Source organism: Vanellus vanellus, assembly GCF_965231255.1.
Source record: "Vanellus vanellus genome assembly, chromosome: 10".
Taxonomy (NCBI): Eukaryota; Metazoa; Chordata; class Aves; order Charadriiformes; family Charadriidae; genus Vanellus; species Vanellus vanellus.
Genome location: NC_138915.1, coordinates 14,637,577 through 14,651,970, shown reverse-complemented (window position 1 = coordinate 14,651,970; position 14,394 = coordinate 14,637,577). Strand labels below are relative to the sequence as shown.

General features: G+C 45.3%; 1 protein-coding gene across 1 annotated transcript in view; it reads right to left on the bottom strand.

Moving 5' to 3' along the window:
- The window catches only part of EDA (ectodysplasin A), a gene marked incomplete at its 5' end in the record, with an annotated part of 80,849 nt that overhangs the window by 15,483 nt on the left and 50,972 nt on the right, over positions 1-14,394 (bottom strand). Inside the window, one exon of the mRNA XM_082488022.1 lies at positions 13,892-13,997. Within this exon, the coding sequence (XP_082344148.1) occupies positions 13,892-13,997 (106 nt within the window). The remainder of the gene's footprint in view (positions 1-13,891; positions 13,998-14,394) is intronic.

The following is a 14,394-nucleotide window of genomic DNA, read 5'->3' as shown; positions in this document are numbered from 1 at the left end:
GGATAACAGAAAAGGAAGGAACATAAAATCAGCAAAAGTGGTAAACTTTGAGGGAAAGGTACAAGCAGGAAAATACAGCTCGCTCTGATAACAAAACAGCCACCCCGGAAACCTTCTGCCCACAGAGCCATCCAACTGGGCATCTGCAAGGCAAAGGCTCTAAGCAATGCCAAGTCGTTTCTAGCAGAAGCGCTATGGCCACGGGTTTTAGCAACGAGCCAGTTCAGATGCAAGCTTCTCACTCAAGCTGAAGAAAGTATTTGCAAGAGATGAGTTTTTGTTGTGTAAAACCGCAGCTGTGGCCCAGCAAGCAGCAGAAGACATCTATCCGTGCTTCAGGGAGCAGGTTCTAGCCCCCAGCTCCTGCAGTCCTAGCATCTGCTGGATCATTTCCAAGGGCTTCAGAAAAAAAAAAACAGATGGTGATGCAACTCGAGGATATTACATATGACATGTTTTCTCTTATAAAGATTAATAGAGTTTACTCCCCCCCGCCCCGATTTTTCTTTCTGCACGCTACACACGCTACACATTTACTATAAATACAAAAATATCAAAAACTTCTTTAGGACATATGCTGATATAAATAGTACATTTAAAAAAAAACCTGTGTTCACTTATTAGTTATGTGTGTGGATTAACAAGAAATAGTTTAAATTCCTGCAAAACAGTTCAAACTGGTTTATTGATGGGAACAGATCTTTGTAATTATGCTTTTTTTATATAAAACCTATAAAAGGCTGACCATTATAGAAATCAGTCAAACAAAGGATGAGTACCTAGGAAGGCTGCCGAACTTTCTACAAGTTTCAGTCGCCAAGAGCAGAACAAAGTCAACGAGTGCCACTCCCATATTCTAGCAGCATCCACATTCAATCCAGAACAAAGACGTCAGCTGATGTCTTCAAGGTGTTCAACCATCTTCGCAAAGGTACACTGCGGCAACCACTGTGTCCTCTACAGGCTGTGCCAACTCATTTTCAGCATTCACTGCCTGCTCCTAGGATTATTAAGGCATCCTTTCTCTATCTTCCTTGCACTAAATTACTACGGTATTTCATCAATCCTCTTACCTAAGTGTGGCTCTGGTTTGGGGAATATGTAAGACCGGATAATACAACTGAGCCATCTCCATATTACCATCTCCCCTCTGCCCCCGAGAGATGAGCAGACCAAGGTACTGAGAAGCTATCCTCATCCCAGGTCACAAGCAGAATCAGAGACAAAACCTTCATGATTAATGAGATGTTAGTGTCCTCCCAAAACACCACATCACTTCTCACTCATCCATAAAATAAGCATAAGTTGATCCGAAATCATTAAGTCTCCAGCTACTTTCAAGGTGAATGCCTAATTTCGAAGACAAAAACAGAAGTGGGGAGCTCTATGTGACTTATCTAATATACATTTTCAAAACTATATTGTCTTTGTGCACTTAAAAAAACCCTGCATCTTTCAAGTATGAGCTTCTGGGTGTAGTTGGAAGAAGGATATTAGATTTAATGATCACTGTTCTCAACAGCTATGGAAATTTGTGTACAGTATTTTTTCCAAACCCCACTAACCATCTGGTTTAACAAAGAGACCACTGGCTAAATCTCAGACAAAGCTCTGAATACTGACCAAATGCACCACAAACTTCTGGAGAATAGATAGCTAACAGAATTTGAAATGAGTTCCTGGACATTAGTCAGGATACCATTATTAATGGAGTTATTGAAACATGCAAGGGTTCTTGCCAAAATGAAGTTCTTCTCCATTTATATGCAGGGTTTTTTTCTTCAAGGATCCTGGATTCTCAGTAAACACAATGCACAAAGGGAAGAGAAGAAACAGAAGCTGAGCATGACAACCAGGCTGTATGGGGTGGAGGACGAGTGTGCCAAGACTCAAGTCTTGCTAACCCTCAGGTTACCATTCAACCCAACAACGCAGGTTGTCTCCATCTCTCATAAAAGCTCTGACCACCAAGCGCCCTCCAGCTGTGAAAGCTTCCACCTCTCCAGGAAGGAAGTTCTGGGCCACTTGGGGCTTCCTAAAAAGAGGGGCAAAGCAGCTATTAAATGTTACTGTTCCTAACCCATGCCTGGAAATTAACCAGCCCTGTCAACTTCCACAGACATTAAGACCAGAAGGAACCATTCCAATGATCGAGTATTAGAGAATGTTCACTCTCCCGTCAATCCCTCTATCTCTATTTAACCAATACTAAAGGCAGGAGGGGCGGAAAGAAAAGCTCAAGCGTTACTTAAGATTTCAAGTGATGAAGAATCTATCACCTTCTTTGATATAAGTTGTCTCAAAACAACTCCACTTTAGCGAAATCTCCAAAGCTCAGTTGTTCCATTTACAGAACCGGTGTAATGATATTTCCTTCATTCACATGGGCATGAGATATGCAAGGCTTTTCAAATATTTTTAAGTGTGGCGTTATTAATGCCAGACTATGGTGGAGTTGGGGAAAGAAGGATGTTAGCTCCCAAACACATGCTTAATCTAGAACATGTGGTTTTGGGGGAGGTTTGGAACCAATATGTTTTCAACATTTTCAGGAAATTTGGTCTATCCAGATGAAAGCTTCTTGGACTCTACTGAAAAATCAGTCAGTGATACAAATACCAAAACAAGATTATTTTTTTCCCTTCCCTGAAAAAGAAAGTGCCTCTTCACCAATTCCAGAGAAAAAGATCTTGAAGAGTAGCTTTGGTGTTATTACTCCATAATATTTAGAAAATATGACAAATAATAGATCTAGGAAAATTTCCCAGAAGTAAAACACATCGTGCGCTGCTCAAAAGTTGTGGCATGACTTGCCAGAGTGTTTTTTGGGGGGTGGGATGAGGACGGCAGGTCTTCTGCTAAGCGTGCAGGAAAGATGCTGCCTGCAATTACAGGCAGAATGGCTGAATCCAAATTAGGGATGCAATGTTCCTGGTACAAGGCTAGTACGAGTCCCAGTAAATCAGAATATAGTGGAATACATTACATAACAGAATGGGGAGCTCATTGTACGAAGTGGGGGAAGGATGAAATGCTGCTGCTTGATATATTAGTATGTAAGGCAGAGCCCGAGGCCATTCAGTTTTTCCTCAACCACTATTGTTGCTTCTCTCTCTGCTTTTGTTTCAATTTTGTTTTAAACCCTTCAAAATTCATGTGTGAACACAGCCACCCTTAATTGTCTTTTTCTGGTTACATCTTAAATTGAGATGCGCCATGACGGCATCCCATAAAACAGCATTCCCTCCTTGTCCTTCATCTAACAGCATCTTCCTTCCACAGCAGTACTGAGTCGTGCCTGGGGGACACCCTAGCCCACCGCCCTACCTTCAGCGCACTTAAACTCTGCGAGCAGTAGAAACAAAAGTCTTAAATCTCAGGAATCTTTGCTTAGTGGTAGCCCTGTCATATTCTGGAGTTATAGGCTGCTAAGTCCCCAAGACTGGCCCAGAGCCAGTTTATAGCTGACACTTCTTCTGATACCCCACCCCTGTGCTGAATTAAACTGCCTAATGCTCAAAGCCAGTCTCCTCTAGCCTGAGAGATCAAGAAGAGTTTGCAGCTCATCTTGTGCTCTTTTGAGGCACTCCCTTGGCTACATCCACTTTTTGAGGCTATTCTTCTTCTTCTTTAAGGACTTTTCACATGTCTCCATATGTCTCCAGGGGAAGCATCCTGCACTGAGGTCTCCCCCGACACTTCTGGGACACTATGCTGCTTGGCCGGAGGGTCCAAGAAGAGCTTGTGAATCAACACCAAAAGCTGAGAATCATTTCTCTTGTGGCAAGTTAGGTATGAGAGCGGCTTTCTGCTGCCTCACTGCTCTTCTCCTCTGAGCAATCTGTCAAAGGACAAGCCTACATCCATGTGTCATCCAGATGATCAGATGCTGCTCCAGGAGCTCCATGGATCAGTAGCCTGCTCCCTCCCTATTCCTCTGATCCCATACACCAGACTCCAGTTCAAGTCTATTGGTCTAAAAACAAACAGAGAGAAGTCACAGCTCACCCCTGCCCCATCTCTCAAGTCCCTGGAGTGACACTAGTTGCCAGAGAGCCACAATCTCTCTTCCTCAAACAACTTCAGATGATGTAAGATCTCATCACGTAACAGGTTTTTTTTTGTTGTTGTTGCCATTGTTTCTTTTCTCCTGCCAATACTCAGAGATATTTTTTGCCTGGTTTGACAATTAAAAACCAGGACTCTTCCCATCAGGGAATAACTTGGTCAAGCTCATCAGGAAAGGGAAAACAGTTAAATGCAAAAATGCAGATACCAGCCAACAGCGACAGTAGGTTATGATGTACTCAACACTGATCTTTAATCATATTAAAGGGCAAAATGTCTTTAGTTACTGCAGTTCAGGATGATCAGAACTGAAGTGCAAGCAAAAGAGACAGACCTAAGAGACCACCAGTCAACAATCTGTTTCACGGGTCCAGGTAAAGGCACATTGTTGAGCAACCACCCTCTGCCTCAGCTGCAGAGGGGCAAAGCGTAAGATGAATGTGGTTGCTCTCATGCATTTACCAGGTTTTTCCACCTTAAAAAGGATGGTGTGATTTGTAGGTCATCAGCTGCTGTTTGAAGGGACCCATGATGGAGCATGTAGAGACCCACGAGCCCTGTGTACCTCTTAAGGGCTTTTTGCATGAGGAACAACATAGGTGCAGGGTGATAAAAGAACCGGGCTGGAACAGCAACTGTCCCTTAGAAGTCTCTTGCCTCTGCTGTTGTAACCTCTGTTATGGTATTGGTCCTGCTTTGGGGGAAAGGGCTGGATACAGAGGTCCCCTCCACCATATGTTACTCCAAGATATCTGCTTCTCCAACAGCCAGAGCTCTGCTGAAAATCACTACTCATTGCTTTCGCAGGTACAACACAGGTATCCCTACTCACTGCAACAGGAATTTCGGAATTTCCATCACTTGATACAACATAAAGAACAACCAAGTTGACTTATCTCCTCAATCCCATCCAGATCCACTTTGGGCTCAGTGGCAAGGTACCAGGACAGCCCAGTGATACCATGAAGGCTTCTAAAAAAGCCCTCCAGTCTCCACAGAGTAGGTGCAAGCACACCACAGCGCAAATGTGTTCATGAACAAAGACAAAATCCTGCTCCCACTTAACTACAGAGCCACTGTTGCTGGCAAAATAATATTGCACTGCCTTCTCAAAAACACAAAAACCAATCAAACATAAATCTCCACCCTTCTTAACTCCGCTCCCACATAATCAGTCCCAGCCAAGTTCCTGGGGTTCACACCAGAACCTGTGGCCATCATATTTCATTTTCCGCACTCTCACTGGCTATGGAAGAAGAATATGATGTGCCTTTTGTTTTCCTTCAGGCTTTTAGGTTTGATTCCAAATGCTGGATCTTTACAGCAGAGCTGACAAATAACATTACTATTTCTAATTCAAGTATCTCAAGGCTTTTTTTGGCTTGCTGGCTGGACTCACAAGTCTTATTTTCTATACACCACTGTGCCCTGTTGCTTACTTTATCAATACCACATATTTGAATTCAGCAATTTAAAGCACGGTATTACAGCTGTGTTTTTATTTTGTTTGTTTTATTCGGTTGTTGCTTAACACAAAGCATTCTGACATTTTAAGTCATATCCCACTAAGATAAACAACTAACATATGTCATGAATTCCAGTAGAAATGATTCCCAAGTGGTGCTGCAGCAAGGTTTTAACCAAGCATATGAAAGGCTCTCTTAAATTGTTTGCTGGATGTTTTAAATGCACTCTTCCCCACCACAGCTATCCATAAGGAATCGAGGGCAGGTGGGAGGAAATCTCTTCAACTATCTCATCTCTGCAGAACTTTACATGGTTTTCTTCCCTCTTCTATGTAATTCTGCATAATTGGATCGAAAGCCTCTGCAGCGTTCAACAGCTGTCTGTAATCTGACGGTTTAATTACACGGAATAGCATGGGATCTATAACCAAAGATATATTGGTGTGCATATACGTGCACTTATATTTCTATGAATCAGAGAAGGGGTCTGAAGGAAACCCAAGAGAGACCTCACCACTCTTTGGGAAGTCAAAGTCAAGTCCCCGCAGCAGTCGTGACACAGTGAAGTGTTGCCTGGCTCAGCCAACTCTTGAGTTTACCCATTCACAGCATTTCAAACAGATTAAGACTACACCAAATCTTGCTTGTATTAACGAGATCAGTCACAAATCCAGCAATGTCGCTACATGTCATGGCCAACAAAGCCCTAATGAAAATATGCAACTGCCATGCCTCATTCACAACTTTTCCCTTAAAGAGTTTCCTGATGGTGGTGTTCCTCAGCTTTGTGCAACAGTACTTTTCTTATGGCTAGCGTATCTGGTCTGCTATAACCGAGAGGACTTTTAACGAGTGCTCAGACAGGCCACAACGTCACAGTTCCCACCACCAGTGCCGCAGCTCTGGGTTTGACTATTCAGTCCTGACCCGGCCCCCCCCGGACAGAAAAATAAGCTCATTCAGCCCAAGATCTGCAGAAGGCAGATAGCCCGTAGTCGCTGCAGCAGAACCCTGAGCCCGGACTGCCATCATTTGGAAAGGTGTACGTGCTCCAGCACAGCACCAGTTCCTCGGCTTTTGTGCTAGAGCTGATCTGCGACCAGATGTGATTGAAGCATGTGCTAAGCAAACTTGTGTCTGCCTGCAAAATACTCTGTGGATGTGGCCAGAGAGCCAGTTTATTCACAGAAATCAAAGCTCAGCTGCAAATACTTCAGCACGACAGACAATAGAGCCCCTCACACTGTGGGAAAGAAATCACCAGCTACTAGTTGAGTTCAGCATTTACAATGGCTGGTGCGTGGCATCCATAGTTCAGATGCACACATAGTTCAGATGCAATCGCATTCCTGCCCGGCCGGAACATCTGTTCTCCTCTCATTAGTCCTGGCCGTGTTTTGTTACAGAAGAAACTATCTGAGATTCCTGAACTTCAGTATTTGACCCGAGGCGTTATGAAAAGCCCCGGTTTTCAGAAGTGGAATTCATACAGAATCACCAGTCACTTCTAATAACGTTGGTCTCTGCTTAACATGCAGCTGTAAAAAAAGCTTAGAAGTTTAGTTCAAGTTTCAGCAAAGCCTGCTGAAGCACACAGCGTAGGCTATGCGCAGAGGATCCACCAGGACAACTCTGAAATCCACCCAAAAGTGGAACCAGTGCAAGTATCTGAAAATGTAACCGAGGTGAGATTCTGACCAGAGAATTCCCTCTCAACCCTTCTGAATATCCTCAGCATCTCAAAATCTTCCAGCGGTCATCCCACCACTTTATCCGAACCAGACGGGAGGTACCAGGGAAGGGCAAACACACACCAAAGCAGCTCTACGGATGGAACAAATCAACAGCACCTTATCATGGCTTTATAAGTATTGAGAATAATGAAGCAGTATTTCTTTTGCAACAATCCAGATCACAACTGGAAAGGCTGGTGAAGAAGACAGGAGGCAAACGGCGGTTGCATATGGATCAGGACACGTCGACCAATATACCGTGAACCCTGTGACCTGGAACAATTTCTCAGCACAGCCACCACACAATTAGGCTCGTACCTCGCCCAGCAAGTTAATTGCTTTTAATATTACAATCCAATTGGGACAGCAGTGTACCGGAATTCAATGGAGAGTTCTGGACTCCATCAGTTTTCAGACCCTGGTTCCTTCTTGCTGGCTGATGCAGCACATGCTCATCAAAACATCACCCTCAAAGCATACTGCGGGAATGGACGTCACCACTCAGGCTTTCAGCATCACACACTTTCCAGGTACAGAAAGTGACTCCAAAATCTTTAAGGAGAAACAGCAGATTGGCTCAAGCCTAGACAACACCTCTGCTTTTCCAACACGCCCGGGCTACGTGGAGCTTCCCTTAAATTGTGTCTTGCTTGGGTATCTACCATATCGTGCTGCTGGATGGCAAACAACGGCTTGTGGATTCCCAAGGCAGGCTTCAGCAAAAATTGTTAACGGACACTGCAGCGAATTTGACCTCAGAGTAATTTCAGTATTAAAAAATAAAAAAAATCAGAGTAGTTTGAACCAAAGGACAAGCTGAAAACGTTTCAGCTGTCTAAAAATGTATTCTCTTAAAAGTTAGACCTAGGCCAAGAAGATCCCCTTTAATACCATCTTCACCTTTGCTTTCACTTGTTTCCACTGCTCTAACAGAGCTGAAACCAGGACCAAAACATCATTCTGGGTTTTTAGCCAGTTGTTAAGCTTCTCTGGATCCGTCTGTTCAGACTGTGGTCTGGAATAAGTTACCCATATATTTATCACTCTATTTTCATGGCTGAAAAGTGCCCAACATATAATACCTTATACAGAAACCTGCCTTATCATCATAAGCATAGGTATAACACATAGGTACAGATCTGTGAGCTGTAGTCTTAATTTTACCATAGTAATAACAAGTACTGAGAGCAACGTCACAGGAAAGGGACAGAGATTGTCCACGAAGACTGAAACATCATCTTAATTCCTCCCTTTTCCCATTTTGGGGGAAATCACAGATTAATTCTGGGGGAAGTCAGTAAGCGCAAGCACTTCGTGGTGAGCCGTTCTTCTGGGACCGTCCCCTGCACTCCAGTATCCAGGAAATGTTCTGTATTTACCGAGTGCTCATCACCATGGTTTCGGAGCACAATAAGGCTCTATCACCCTTCATACATCTGCGTTTCTGGGAACGTCTGGGCTTTGGGGAATTGCACGGGGCTGACACAAAGGCACCGATTGTTCTGGAGGCCGAGGGACGAACCTGCCCTTTCCAAAGGAGAGGAAGCCGGCAGGAAAAGTCGCTATTGTGATCTGGATATATATAAAAAACCCCCCAACAACAAAAAAGCCCTATTGCATCGTCAGCACGGCCAGGTCGGGAGGGGGAGACGGGGACAGCCATGAGATGGCACCTGCAGGACTGGGGGCTGTCTGGGGGGACAGAGGGAGCCAGGCACCCCCGGCCACGCTCTGGCATCAGCGACCTGCTAAACCATCACCAAACCATCCTAAAACCACCAAGCGAACACAACAGGGCGAAACGCTGGACCCGCGTAGCTGGCGCATCACTTCCCAAGGCTGCAGGTAGAAGCAGGGATCGAGACGAGCTTCTGCTCTCCCAGAATTTCATTTTCATTTCAGTAAAAGCCATTCGCAGCGCTGGAACCCATGAGTTCTCATCAAGGACTTTCCTCGGCAGTAAGGACTGCCAAAGTAGTAGGAACCAAATTGTTGTCAGCTTAAGGACAGCCATCTGCTCAGCCTCTTCCCAGCTGCCATGCTCCAAATCAAAGAATGGATAACAATCACTTATGTTTCTCACCAAGCTCAATATGAAAAAATCTAGGAAGGAAAAAAAAAACCCAAACCAAAAAGCAAAAACCAAACAAACCAGGAAAGCTGCACGGCAGGGATCTAACTGGGAACAGAGATGAAAGTAGGAGAAAAAGAAACTAGTTTCATTTTTTTTTTTAAAACAATGTTTTTTAAAGAGTCCTATTGACATCTGCTTTGTAAATGCTCTGTCATTATTTATAACCTCAAGAGCACGGAATTGTCTCTGTAGTTACAACCATGCTACTCCCATATTTTGGCTTTGTTAGCAAAGAGCCAGCAGCATTTTTACTGGTGCTCTGGGAATAGAGATCTAACATTTCATACACAGTTTATTTAAAAGTGGACTAATTTAACATTCTTGATGGTTCCTTTTAGCACAACTGTTGCTAATTACCAGCTCCAGAATGATTTGTTAATCTGGGAGCAACAGCGGTTCCACAGCAGCATAAATACACCAAGGCAAAAAGGAAGGAGAGGAAAAAGAGAAAAATAAAGAAAGAGACATTGGAGAGGGTCAAGTTTTAGCAAACCAAAGTAAATTAAGCGACAGGTGGAGTCGGTAACACAGAGTAGAGAGAACAGCATAAAACGGAGCTGTAAAGAGAATAATCCTGGTCCTTGAGAAGTAGAAAAAAATAGTGGCAATCTTTAAAGCTGTGCAAATGTTGGTTCTGGTGGCACGGCCAGGAAGCTGGCTTGAAAGATGATCTGTGCTCCTCAGGACTGGGACAGGCATCAGCCTCCCATTAACCCCGTCCGCCCGTGGCCGGGCGACCCATGCCAGTGCCAGGCTGGAGCGGGGAGCCGGGCAGGCACCCCCGCCCGGGACACAACCTTAATTGGCTGGCTTAATTGGTTCCAGGGCACTGTGCGTGGAGGGACACAAACAAAAAAGTAAGCAAACACAATCATAAAACATGACAAAGAGGGTAGGAGGACTGAAGCCGGAGTCCTCAAAGGAGGAGCCCTTGAAATACTGGAGTCATGTTTGGAAGCGACGGGATCCAACCGACAGCTTTGCACCACCGCACACAATTTTTCTTGGTGTTTTTCAGCAAGCAACAGAGGCCCCGAAGCAGCTCCACTGCTCGTGCCCTCCTGTGTCCCACCCCGGTGGCTCTGTGCTCTGGGCTCAGCCCCGGCCGTCACCCTCCCCGTGCCCCGCGGGAATAGCTCTGACGTGTCTCAAAAACACCTTTTTCACAGCAAGAGACTTGAAAGCAAATTTTCCTAAAAGAAAAAAAAAAAAAAACTTTTCAGAAAGGAAACTTGTTACCTTTGACATACATAAATCATCAAAGCCATCCCGGTGTTGGTACCGAGACGGGCAGGACTCAAACAGCCGTGGAAGGGGACTGAGCAGCCTCCCTCCAACCACGGCTTCCACACTTGGATCACTTTGGTCTTTCACTGCATGTGTGAAAGGACTTGAAAGTTCATAAAATTAATTCCAGACAAATATTAGTGAGGCCTCAAGTGGAAAGCACATCTCCTTCCTTCTGGGGATTTATAGTTCATCCACTTTTATCTTCTGGAGGCTCTTTGGAGATCAAAGATTTGATCAACTTTCCCTTTGCAAAACTCATGAAGAAAATGGTGTTCTCAGTATCGTGACATGATTTTTTTTTTTTTTTTTAACGATTCATCGCTCTTCTCTAAAAAGTAAGATTCCTTCATGTAGGTCTAAAACACACAGCACGAGTTACACAAGAAAGCTGTTCTGTTTATTTATTGATTTTACGGTTGTTACAAGGTCAATCCCTACCCTGACAGCTTACACTTGTTAAATACTGCTCTACCTAATAAAACTGAGGTGGCCAAACACGAAGTAACTGCTTCCAGCATAACCCGCCTTGCTAACGCCACCAGGAAAATAATCTGTCGCTCTGGCAGTTTTCCCCATCTCCACCCTGCCATGGGGTCAAACCCCTTAATTTACAAAAAGACAAATATAATCAGTGGAAGCGTGCTACGTTTCTGGAATGACTCACCTCCGATGCATTCAGGGATCACAAAGGAGATCTGGGAAAGGAGCACAAGTTATAAAACTATGACACGTGTTCACCTGGGCACAAGGATGATGAGAAAAGCCCTCGTTAGTCCACCAACTTTCAGCATCTATTTCCCACCGTGCAGGGATTCTCTGCACATCTGGCAATAGAAAGGCAGCACTTCGGCAGCCTAACGGGCTAGGCTAACTCCTCCAAACATCTGCCTGCAGCACTCCATTTACACCGCTCGCGTACAGTGGAAACTTGCTACTTATACAAGCGACTTGAGGAGACACTGGAATAGATTTCAAGGAATCATGCAAAAGGACTTGGATCCTGCCTGAGCCATCTGAGCATCGGAGCGACACCGGCTCTAAAGATGATGGACCACATTTAGCTGGAATCACTCAGGGAGTCTGTACCAAATGCATCATACTTGTCAGCGTTTCGGGGAGGAGGAATCCGGGGAGTTTCACGAAGCTCTTTCTTGGAGCAGAGCCACAGGGAAACGCTTTTCCACTGTGAAACTACGAAGCCTTCGGGGGAGATGGGAAACTCATGGAGCCGGAGAGGAAAACTAACGATAGCTGAGAGCTTTATAACACAGTCAGGACTTGGGCGTAGCAGGCATCAAGCCACGCACAGACCACTATTTGATTATTTCTTTCCCTGCCTTCCCTGGCACCCAGTCCCTTTCTCCTCTCTGTATAAAAATGGAGCTGTGCTTTTCTGCAGTAGGAAAGCGCGGGAGCTCTTCCAGGAGCTCAACACAGGAGGCAGTCCTCATGTCCCAGTGTCGCTGGACAATCATGTAAAGATGGCACTGGAAATAAAATTCTTCATACTGAAACCAGGCAGGAGTCAGGCTGGGGGAAGGGACTGAAGGCGAAGTTAGTTTTAATTATTTTGGTATTTATTACTGAAGTTCTCAACAAGAGTTGAGGGTGGTTTTGGTGCAATAAAGATGTCGCAGTACTTCCACTTAGTTGTGCGCTACCTAAGGATTTTGGTGCTGTTCTTAGAAGAACAAGAACGGTGATATTACATGACCTCAAGCATGAAATATAATTTTGGCAGGGTTCATCTTCCATTTTAAGCACCTTTTAGATGTCCAGGGGCTTTGGAAGACACCTGCGACGTAAAGAGCCAGCCATTTGGCATGCAGAGCCCCCGGGAATCACCACCATGTCTGAGAGGTCACACACCATCAGCCACTCAAGAGACGTGCTCCTTGTCACCTGCCTCCCTGCCCCTTCCGTACAGTGCTCTCCGCAGCCGTGACCCCCTTCAAAACCGAGCGTCCCGCTGCTGTACCTCATGGGGAGGGGTGCAAGGCTGTCCTTTCCCCAGTCTCTCGGGCAGAAGGCTTTCTCCAATTCTGCCCCGTATCTCCCAGACCTTATCCACAAGCAGCCGCTGTGGTCCTTCCCCCTGAGAAGTCATAACTGACCCACGCAGCCCAGCTCCTGCTCCCACCGCCATGTCCTGCTCCAGCTCAGTGCCTCTGCAGCCATCAGGAACGGCCTCCATCTCCCAGACTGAAGATTAAAACATTTTAAGAAAAACCCCTATCAGACAGCAGCACGTTGCAATATTTAGCACTCGCACAAAGCACCTGTACAATTGCATCATGGCATGGCCCGTCCCATCAAGGGGACCGTCCACATAGGGCAGGTGCATCGTCAGACACCAAGTCCAAAACCGACCAGAAGGTCTGAAACAAATATACCAGAGACAGGAGAAGGGCTTTGGCATCTGAGCATAACAGAGCAGGACATGTGGAGGATGATGCTCTCACCAAGGGATGGTGATGGCAAAGGGAAGCAGCAGCTGCCGCCCTGCAGACCAGGAGGACAGACACCATTGCCACACCAGGGAGGTCTCGGGCTACCAGCCAGCGCCATGGCCACCAGGGAAGCCCCAGCACCCCTGGGGTTTGTATCACACATCCTCATTTTTATATTTATCAAATCACAGTTATATAATTATGATTTTTCTTGGAACTTTCCGCTCTCTTAATACAAGCTCTGCATAACTTTGACTTCCCTTCACATTGGCTTTGGATGCACCTGAGACCCTCCACTGCACTGTGAAACCCCGTTAGAACCCAGTTACCATTTTGTGATGCAGATGTTCAAGCTGTTTGTGAGACTACAAATAGATACTTGATGATTTTAAGCAAAGACAAGGGTACAGAACAACAAATATAGGTATATAAGCAAAAATTATAACCTTAAATGAGTACAGAGCCCCACTATTAGAGAAGATGAGCCAAGGACAAGATTGCTAAGTAGCATTAATTTGCACAAAATGTCTAGACCTACAGTTGCAGAAATAAGAACTACTGGAATTCATCATCTGGAAGGCAATCAAAATCAGACAGAAACTATTATAAGCCACAGATGCCAATTTTATTTTTTTTTCCACACACAGAACTCTGTATATAACCATGATCTGGAAAAAAAAAAAAAGTCAGTCTTCTGCTTGTCTGTGTGTGGATGACAAGCGCAGCACTGAGGAACAAAGTGGGACTCACCGTCTGGCCCTTCGCTGCCTTTACTCCTTTTATTTCGACGGACGCGTCTACCTTCTTCTCCAACGTGCAGCTTTTCTTCAGGGTGGAAGAAGTTCAGCAAGGCCAGCTGGAAAAAGAAGGACAAGTTTAAGCATCTTTGGCACGATGGCTTAGCCGAGCAGAGAGATCAGAGCCTGAACGCCAAATCCTCTCCATCAGGGACAGCTCTGCTGAGCTGATGGGGAGAGCCAAGGGAGACGCGAGATGGCAGCTCACAGATGCCCGGCTCATCCCAAGGGGTACCGGCAAGGAGCTGAGCTGTGTCTCTTTGGAAGCAGTCTAGGACTTGGGAAAACTCGACCTGAAGGGTTTGGGCAGGGAGAAGCATCCTCCTGGGGCATGAGGGGTTGCAGGGACAGGGACACAGGCGGCAGCAGGGGAGATCTATAGCTGGAAACAATCAAACGCCCCAAACGCCAATGCGATCATTTCTAATTATTCTCTGCAAAACTTGCTCAATCCTG